Below are 11,099 nucleotides of genomic sequence, written 5' to 3' on the forward strand. Positions count from 1 at the left end.
AATGCTATCATACTGGATCACAAAACTGTCACAGGCATTTCCATGGTTTGGTAAAATGTTTTCTGCCCACAAATTTAGGCATCTGATGAAATTCTTTCATCTTGTGGATAGTGAGAAATGTCCAGCACCAGGCCATCCTCATTATGGCCGATGTATCAGGTACCAGCCATTGGTACATCATGCTAATAATATATTTAGACATCATTACACACCTCATGAACAACTTAGTATTGATGAGAGTCTAGTTGGCACTAAATGTCACACTTCCCTATTACAGTATTTGCGAAACAAACACCACTACCAATGAGGAATCAAATTCTGGATGCTGTGTGACTCTATAATGCACTACTGTCTTGGATTTTATTCATACAGAGGTGCCAAAAGCCAAGAAGATAAGACTGAGATTGCAAGACATGGCTTAGGTTACTGTGTTGTTCAGAAGTTACTGCGTTTGGGCAGTTATTTGAACAAGGGATATCATATCTTTGTGGACAACTTTTTCATGTCAGTACCACTTGTAAAAAGTCTCTACAAACTATGTACATACATTACTGGCACTTTAAGAAAAAACAGGAAATATTTGCCAGAGCAATTTAGAAAGAAATTTGGAATTGGGGAAAGGATGTATTGTAAGTCAGGTCCGGTACTAGCATGTGTGTACGGAGAGAAAAAATCCCAGCATACCCCCGTTCTCTTATTGTCAAGTAAAGTTGGTGCTGGTGACATTGAAGCCCAAGTCCAAAATAAAAATAAAACAGTAAAAAAGCCAGAAATAATACACCAGTACAACCAGTATATGGGTGGAATAGACACATCCGACATGATGCTGTATGCGTATTTGGATGAGAGGCGAACTCTTCGTTACTGGAAGAAGGTAGCTTTTAACATAATGTTAAGAATGGTACTGAACTCTTACATATTATACAAAGAACATAATAAGGGAAGGAAATTTGTTTCCAGATATGTATATACTGTAATGATAATGGAAGCCTTGTCAGATGAATGGCTGCAAGAAAAAAATGCAATTGATGATCCTCGTGGTGCTCCGGGTATGAGAAAACTTCCAGAGAAGAAAGAGTCAAGATGCTGTGCGTGTACTAGTCAAGGAAGGAAAAGAGGGTCAAGAACTGTTTGTAATGGTTGTAATAAGGGGTTGCATGGTGAATGTTTTCCTAAACACAAATGCTAAGTCATATTGTAGACATGGAAATTCTGTAATGTTCTCTTCAAATAAATAATTATTATCTTTCTAAATAATAACACAAATTTCATATCCCTCATGTCACTTTACTCAGAAATGTGTGTAGATTCTATGGACTGTAGTTAACCTTCTTAAATTGAAGCACAGTGTTGTATATATGGAATCAAAGTCAAATTTATAATACTTTTTCAAAAAAATATTTTATTTGGACTGTCGCAATCAAATTCATTTGAAACATTATCATAATCTGTGTAAGCCATAATATTCTACATACTTTTATGGATATGTGGTAATTTTTTCATTTTTTTTAAAGTGAATACTGTGTGATATATGGCAATTTAAATAGAACGTAGCATAACAGTATAAATACGCATGACATTTTTAGCACACACCACTCCAAATCGGATGCAGTCATTTAATTCTTGACAGCAGAAGGTGTCATCCCAAAGGAGATGCATCAGAGAATGAAAGCAGTTTATGGTGACTGTGTTGATGTGAGTACTGTATGTCATTGGGTCTGAAAGGTAAGGGGAAATGTTTTCCTGCAGCATGACAATGCCAAACCACACACCTCACGTGCCACCACTGCAGAACTTCAGAGACTCACCACCATACGGCATCCTCCATACAGTGCAAATTGAGCACCGTCTGACTTCCATCTGTTCCTGATAATAAAAGACGATCTGCAGGTACATCATTATGCTTTTGATGAGGACGTTGAGAGAACTGTGAGACAGTGGTTGCGGAAACAGAGTGTTGGCTTCTTCCATGATGGCTTCAGAAAACTTATTCATCTTTGGCAGAAATGTATCCAATTGACGTGATTATGTGGAAAAGTGATTATTGGTAATTAAAGATCACATTCTAAGGATTATTTCTGCGTTTGATTTATTAAAATATTCCCATCCAAACCCAATTAACGAAGGTGGAGGCATTACTTTTCATCCATCCCTGATACAAGATAACTACTATTCAAATGGAACACATCAAACAGCTCAACTGAACACTAATAAATCAACACGATGCAACCTTATCACACAGTTCAATCAGAAACTTTTTACACAATACAGAATTAAAAATACCAATCCTCTCAAATTACATGATGCATCAAGGAAGAAGATTTCCATATGTGAACAAAGAAGATGACAAACAAAGATCCTAGTACAACACAAAATATGCTTTCAACTACACATGAGTACACTGACATGAAAGACACAAAATGTGAGATGTGGGATGGTCCTTGAGAGCTACAAACACATTAGCAACAAGTTAAAATTAATACGTATTTGGTGATGAGACCAACTGCCTATGGGTTTTTATTTTCACTTGAATAAACATGAGTACAACTTCAGAGTCATGAAAAGTGGGAGATGCAGGCATGTAATAAATGACAGAAATGTAAGTAAACTTGCTATAAACAACTGGTGATATATATAAATCAACAAAAGCTACATTCGTGGATGGTTTAAATTATCGAACACTGAGATATCATAACAGAATTAATGCAAAAGATACATATTTCTCGCGTATGCAATGAAGAGCCAAAGAAACTGGTACACCTGCTTAACATCGTGTAGGGCCCCCATGAGCATCCAGAAGTGCCGCAACATGACATGGTATAGACTCAACTAATGTATGACGTAGTGCTGGGAGGAACTGAACTGACAACCTGAATCCTGAGTACGAAGAGGTAGAGATCTGTTCTGAACAGCACATTGCAAGGCATCCAAGATATGTTCAATACTGTTCACATGTGGGAAGTTTGGTGGGCAGCAGCAGTGTTTAAACTCAAAAAGAGTGTTCCTGGAGCCACGGTGTAGCAATTCTGGATGTGTTGGGAGTCACATTGTCTTGCTGCAATTGCCCAAGTCCATTGGAAGGCTCGATGGACATGAATGGATGCACAAGATCAGACAGGATGATTACATACACATCACCTGTCAGAGCCATGTCTAGACATATCAGGGGCTCCATATCACTCCAACTGCACATGCCTCACACCATTACAGAGCTTCCACCAGCTTGAACAGATCCCTGATGATATACAGGGTCCATGGATTCATGAGTCTGTCTCCATACCTGTACACGACCATCCGCTTTATACAATTTTAAAAAAGATTTGTCTGACAGGCAGCATGTTTCCAGTCATCAATAGTCCAATGTCAGTGTTGATGGGCCCAGGCAATGTGTAAAGCATTGTGTGGTGTAGTCATCAAGGGTACACAAGTGGGCCTACGAATCCGAAAGCCCTATGGTTCACACAGTGAGACTTGTTGATGGCCCAGCATTGAAATCTGCAGCAATTTGTAGAAGGGTTGCACTTCTGTCACGTTGAATGATTCTCTTCAGTCATCATTGGTCCCGTTCTTGCAGGATCTTTTTCTGGTTGCAGCAATGTTGGAAATTTGATGTTTTACCGGATTCCTGATATTCACGGTACACTCGTGAAATGGTCATATAGGAAAATCCCACTTCATCGCTGCCTCAGAAATGCTGTGTCCCATCGCTTGTGTACCAGCCGTAACACCATGTTCAAACTCACTTAAATCTTGATAACCTGCCATTGTAGCAGCAGTAACCGATATAACAACTGCACTAGACACTTGTTGTCTTATGTAGTCATTGACGGCTGCAGAGCCATATTCTGCCTTTTCACGTATCTCTGTATTTGAATATGCATGTCTATACCAGTTTCTTTAGTTCTTCAGTGTATATGGCTGTATTAATGAAAAAGGAAACAAAAAACTATTAAATCTTAAAATTTGTGTTCTAATTTTGTTATTACCAAGAGCACCACAAAATTGTCATTGTGGATGTCATAAACCGTATTTACTCGAATCTAAGCCGCACTTTTTACGGTTATTGTAATCCAAAAGATCCACTGCTGCTTAGAATCAAGTGCAAAGTAAGTTGAAGTTCTGAAAATGTTGGTAGGTGACGTGACAACTAACTTCTACCGTCAAATATATGTAGCGCTACGCAGGCATGCATTGCAGACACAAAGACGAATACTGGCGCCAAAACCTCTGCGTCAGTAAATAAATTTAAGTTTTTTTCTCCACCCCAAGTTTTGACCACTGCATTTTCGTACATTATCCAACGAAGTAAATACAAATTCTGTATTGTTCATCTTCGAATGTAGTAGCATTTCAACATACTACGAAAACCGATTGGCAAGACTGTTTGGGATGTTTGCCATATGCCAACTCTACATTCTGAATTTTTTCCTACCTGTGAGAAGAGATGGTTGCTAATAGGAACTTTTATGAATTGTGAATCACGTGCAGTATTCTCTTCACCAAAAGAATAATGCGAATACAAACATTTTGCCTCGTATTCTTTCGTGTTTGCTGCTAACTCATTTAAATCCTGTCTGCCTAATAAACTACAAAACTAGAGTGAGACAACAGCAAACGCGGAAGAATATACATATCATGTCATTTTTATATTCATATTATTCTTATGCCTAATATTGATACAGTCAGAAATGAAGCACGGCAATTGACTAGATTTTTAAATCTAAGATGACTCTAATTTCTGTGCAGAATGTAATGTACTAAAGAGGTGTCTGCAAAGAATTTCAAATGGAGAAAAATTTTCGCTAAACTCTCATTCAGAACATCTTCTATCATATGCAGTCTATTATTTGGTTCTTGTTGACCATTATCAAATAAAGCAGCAGTGTAAGTAACAACAAATAGCAGTCTCTTGCCATTGTTTCGCTAATGAGACAATACCTCTCTTTTTTTTTTTTTATTGTTAGTGGCGGTAGCACGCACAAAAGCAAGCCATGCCGCGAGCGGCGACAGGTCATAAACACTCATTATCAGAATGCGACAAACAATGCATGACACAGTACAGTAATGGATTTTCTGCTTAAAGCGACGTAAACACCTATAACAAAGAGAACAGCACTTATCAGATCAAAGAAAAATAAGCAATCAATTCAAACCAGACGAAGCACATGAAAAAGGAAGGATACCCATATAAATACGGACAGAACACTTGACGCATAGCAATGGCTACCTGGTAAAGCTTAACTGCTAAGCTTACGACTCAAACCAAACTACTGTAACTGTATCATCATTCATTCGTCCTAAGTTGTGTCTCATATTACAATGGACCAACTTTGTTGATTTGGAGGTGCAGCCTAAAATTTTTCTCTTCCCTTGAATTTCGAGTCTCAAATTTCAGGTGCGGCTTGGATTCAGGAAATTTTTTTTCCTTGATTTCGAGTCTCATTTTTCAGGTGCGGCTTAGATTTGAGTGCAGCTGAGATTCGAGTAAGTACAGTATTGAAAAGATGTCTGCAACAGTGCTACATGCTATTAACCACTCAGCAATTCCTATGCTGCAGAAGATACAACCATATATCTAAGGAATCATGAAGAACTCAATGGACAGATTAGAAACGGCAGACTAACCTATATCACATATCCTCCATACAACCTCATACAACTGTCAACCAATATTTACATTCAACACTTTTATCAATTATGACACTGCACAAGTTAAACAGATTACCCATAATATTACATAAGGAATGAAGAAGGAATATTTTTTCTCAAGAAGAAATAAGTCCCTACAAAACAAAAGCTACTCTGCACAACAAAAGCACTCCCACAAACAGATGTAGACACAGAGATAGAAGCACTCTATAACCAACCAGCACAAACTCGAAAACAATCATTTTACACACTACTCACTCAAACAATACACCGAATCAAGAAAGAAACCCTTACATGAAGAAAGATGTCGCTGATATACAACATCAATACTATTCAATGAACACACTTCAAACAACTCAACTGGACACTAACAGAGCAACAGAATGCAAACTCACCACACAACTCACTTACACATTTTTCACACATTACAGAAATTACATCATGAATCAAGAAAGAATATTTCCATACATGAAGAAAGAAGATGAACCTTCACAAATGATGACTCTAGTACAACACAAACACGCTTCCAACTACCCATGACTACATTGCCAAAGGTTAGTAAATGGAAGATTTGGGATGGTCACTGAGACCTTCAAAGCTATTAGCTACATGTAAAAAACAATACATATATGGTGAAGGCACCTACCAGTAATGAGTGTATTCCACATGAACAAACATGAGTACAGCTTCAGAGTTTCAGAAACAGGGAGTTGCAGTGTGTGATAAATATAACAGAAATTTATGTAAACTGCTAAGGAAAGTGGGACTTGCAGTATGTAACAAATACAATTAGTAACAGAAATTTTGGTAAACTGCTGTTGGCAATTGATGAATTATAAAATCTCAGTAAATGCTGTGTTCTAGGATGGATTAAACTACCACACTCTAAGATATCAAAACAGAATTTAATGAAAAAAACCACATATTTGTTGTGTATATTACTGTATTACTGGAGCTGGCCGGAGTGGCCAAGTGGTTCTAGGTGCTACAGTCTGGAACTGCGTGACCGCTACGGTCACAGGTTCGAATCCTGCCTCGGGCATGGATGTTTGTGGTGATCTTAGCTTAGTTAAGTTTAAGTAGTTCTAAGTTCTAGGGAACTGATGACCTCAGAAGTTAAGTCCCATAGTGCTCAGAGCCATTTGTATTAATGGAAAAGAAAACAGAATAACTGTTACACATAAAAATGTGGTTATTAGTTATGTCACTACACAAGGGAACCAGACGGTTGTTACTCTGTGCACCACATATTGAAAAGATGTGGTATGAAAAAGAGTTAACTGATGTTTAACACTGAGAGAGTTTTATGCCACAGACATACAACTGAATACCTCCTGAGATGCAAAGAATTCTAAGGACTGTTTAACACTTTAACTGCTCTGGACGCGTTAACCTTTGTACCCGTCCCTGTGTGCTTTGAATGTGTTTACACGTAGACACGTTTAGAGTACCAGGTAGAATGACTGGTGGCACGCGTATACACATTCAGAACACACAGGGAGAGGTACAAAGGTGCGTACGTTAACACGTCCAGAGGAGTTAAAGTGCTAAAAATGGCTGAATAATCTACACGGTGTATCCTCCATACAAACTGAAAGAATGGTCCCACTCTATCATAGAACAAGAAAACAAACTTCCCCTCAGACCCATACAACTCTCAACTGATAATTACAACATTTTTTCAATAATTACACAGTTCATGTTAAATGGCTTATACCTGAAATTACATGAAGAATCAAGAAAAAAGATCTTCTCTCATGAAGTACCATGAGAACAACTCTATCAATGAACTGTCCACAGTAACTCACTCTCTTTCCTACCTTCCTATTCATAATAAATCCTACTTCCATTATACTGTATTCTCCTGCTCTTGATATTACTCTTTATTCGTCTGAACAAAAATCCTCATTCTATTTTCATTTCACTTCACTGACACAAACTACATCTGGATTAAGCCTTAGAAATTCCCTTTTTTGCATTTTCTAGCTTCCCTACCATGATGAAACATCTGACATTCCATGTCTCGTCTCACAGAACATTATTCTTTCGTTGGTTATTCAGTCTTTTTCTCACTATCACCTCCCCCTTGGCAATCCCCACCCAGAGATCTGAATGAGGGACCAGCTTTGAATCTTTTGCCAATGGAGAGACCATCATGACACTTTTCCAATTACAGGCCGCAGTTCTTATCCATGAAGATATGACACTTTTCCAATTACAGGCTGCAGCTCTTATCCATGAAGATATGGTGGCTAAAGATGTCCTCTGAATTGATTCAACAGATTACGTGAATGGGTGTGATCTGTCGCAGGACTCAATGGACTGTGAGCTACCACATTCAAAATTTTGTGCAATTTTTTGAAAACGGATCCATACTGTTTTTTACTTTTTCTGCTACTATCTTGATCAAGAAAACCTGGTCTTTGTACACCAACGCCTCCAATTATCTACTGATTCCAAGTTTTTCACAAAGAGAGGAGCTTTAACAGTTATTTGTGGTTCAGACTTGTTCACAATACTGGAAGCATTTACACTGCCTAGCCACTGTGTCTTATGCATTGGTCCCATACATTTCCATTGGCTCAGTGTGGACTGTTGCAGTGTTGTTCTTCTTCAAATGCAGTAATCAATTACCGCATGCTACTTTACTTTATCAGAGTGAGGCATCTTCCCCCCCCCCCCCTGCTCTAATTGTGTGTAGTGGTACTATTTTATAGGGATTTCGATATGTACCAGAACAGCAGACATGCACCAACAAATACACAAAACACTGATGACATAACTTTTGATTTTTCAAGGTGGTAAGTAAAACATTTTTTTCACTTGGAGGGGCCTGTGACCCCTAGAAGCCATGTCCCCAGTTGGTGGACCGGGGAATGGCTACCAGACGTGGGTGGTAGGAGGGAAACGAAATACTTCCCGTGGACCAACAGGCAAACCAATGCCTGACCCAAGGTAAATACAACGTTCAGGATGGGCTCCAGAATTGTGGAAGACAACAAAATACCACTGCAATTTATTTTCCCTGCATAATGCAGTCTCCATTTTATATTCAAAATATAGGTTCCCCTTATGTTAATCAGTATCTGATGACAGGATAGTCCCCTGCTTGGAACCCAGTAAGTGTGTGTGTGTGTGTGTGTGTGTGTGTGTGTGTGTGTGTGTGTGTGTGTGTGTGTGTGTGTGTGTGAGTGCACAGATGTGGAGGGGAGTGGCAAGGGGAGAGGGAGAGGGGGGGGGGGGGGGGGTTGCAAGAACAACTTCAAAGGAGGAGGCACAATGACAGAACAATGATTCCTGCCTGGAATGTCAAATGCTGCAACAACCAGAACAAAAATGCCTTAGAAGATTGATGGGAAACAATAATATGAAGATTATTCTAGTTGTTGAGCTACAATGGGATGGATGTGAAGAGCTGCAGTCAGATAAAAAGAAAGGAACAAAAGTGCTTAGCTACAGAAGGGGGTTTCTGCAAAAAAAGAAAAAGGGGGGGGGGGGGGAGGAATTTATAATGCACATGACCAGCCAGTCATTATTATTTATGATGTTGAGAATTTGAAGGGGAAGGAAGAGGTGTAAATGGAAAGAACTAGTGAGGTTTAGGAAATGTGGAGAGTTTGGAAGAGGAACTCCGGGTCAAGAGAGACTTACTGGATGGTATGAGAAGGAAAGATGGATTGTTGAGGACTGCACCAGATGAGATTTGAAAATCTGAGAGGGTAAAGATTGGAGATAAGGCAGTATGCAATACAGCCATAACTGACAAAAACATCCTGCACAAGTTAAAAAGAAAAGATAGATAAGTATGTGTTAGGGGTGGGGGAATAGACAGGTCAGAAAACAACGATACTGAAAACTAAAAGGGTTGAAGAAATGAATACTGAAAGCAAAGAAATTAACAAAAATTAATAACAGGTGGGTGGTGAGAACCAAGGACAGGTTGTAATGCCAGTTCCCATCTGCGGAGTTCTGAGAAAATGGTGTCTGGGGGTAGAATAAAGATGGCTCATGTGCTGAAACAGGTGCCATGTTCAAGACTGACATGTTTTAGAGCAAGCTCTGCTACAGGATATTGTGTGTTGTCAGTATACACACTCTGTCTATGCCAATTCATACAAACTGGTAACTTGGTGCTTGTCACGCCCATGTAAAAAGCTGAACAGTGTTCATGTAATGGCTAGTATAGGAGATGTGTCATTTCAGAGATGGCTTTCCCTTTGGTAGTACATGCTCTGCCAGCTACAGAACTGGTATAGGTGATGGTAGGAGGCTGCATAGGGCAGGTCTTACAGTGGAGATGGTCACAAGGGTAGGACCCATAGAGCAGCAAAATGGGTGCAGGAGTGCAGGGTCTGGCAAGGATATTGTGGAGATTTAGAGGGAGATGAAGAGCTATTATAGATATGGTGGACAAAATGTCAGTCATAATGGTCTTCATTTCAGGGCATAATTTAAGAAGTAACAGCCTTGTCAAATTAGCTGATTAATACTTTCAAGACAAGGAAATACTGAATGACAACAGGTGCATTCCTAAGATTTTTTGGGAGGGATCAGCAGTACCATAATTGGATATGGTGGCCCAGGAAATCTGCTTTTCAGATGAGTTGGTGCTGTAATAACATCCAGTGAAGACAAAGTTGCAGCCAGTCTAGTGCCTAGGAGGCCACAAGAAGTCTGCTTGTACCAAACATATGCCTTAATTTGAGAAATAAATATCTGATAATGTACATTTGGAGCACAGCATTGTCTGGTAGTGAAACATAATTGTTATGTGGTGCTACAGAAGTGTATTGGAAATAAGATACACTGATAAGGTACGGACTGATAAGGTTCTCTGCAGAATTAGTGAGGGAAGGGGTATATGGAAAACACTGACTGAAAATAAGTGACAGGTTGACAGGACATATGTTATAATGTCAAGGAATAGGTTATCCATTTTAGGAGTTGCTTGACTACGAAGTGGTGGCTCCATTCACAAAAATTGAGGACAGTGGGGAGAGCAGCCTGCTGACCACAAGCCTGTTCATATCCGCATCCAGTGACACCTATCAATCAATCTGTTTGTAAGGAGTTCAACTTATAGAGAGGACAAGAATATTCAACAATATATGAAATATTTTCAGCTGGAACATATCATATGTTCATAAATTATTAGGAGAAGAAAGCAGATTCCAAAACAACATTTTTTTTTCCAAATACATAGAACAAGAATTTAGTAAACATTCCTGTTCCATTCTTAAATGAACAAAATATGTTCTGAACTTTAAATTTCAATTGTGTGGAAGTACAGCATGCCTAGAATAAAATTCACACATAATTCAATATATAAGAGAAAAATCAATCTTCTCACTATTTAGAATGCAGCAGTGTTCAAATTTTTTTCACACAGTGGTCACAATATACTAATTATTTAGTTAAAGTTTCATTTCAATTATTATTAAATTTTTTGT

General features: G+C 38.7%; 1 protein-coding gene across 1 annotated transcript; it reads left to right on the forward strand.

The window, feature by feature from the left end:
• Nucleotides 1-340: 340 nt before the first annotated feature.
• Nucleotides 341-1,189, forward strand: LOC124602246 (piggyBac transposable element-derived protein 4-like). Its single transcript, XM_047136311.1, has one exon. It carries the CDS (start codon nt 341-343, stop codon nt 1,187-1,189), a length of 849 nt encoding a protein of 282 aa, XP_046992267.1.
• The last annotated feature ends 9,910 nt before the right edge of the window (nt 1,190-11,099 follow it).

Source organism: Schistocerca americana, chromosome 1, assembly GCF_021461395.2.
Source record: "Schistocerca americana isolate TAMUIC-IGC-003095 chromosome 1, iqSchAmer2.1, whole genome shotgun sequence".
Lineage (NCBI taxonomy): Eukaryota > Metazoa > Arthropoda > Insecta > Orthoptera > Acrididae > Schistocerca > Schistocerca americana.

Excerpts from the sequence above, each read along its gene's own strand:
- LOC124602246 (XM_047136311.1), top strand. The coding sequence starts at position 341 with ATGCACTACTGTCTTGGATTTTATTCATACAGAGGTGCCAAAAGCCAA.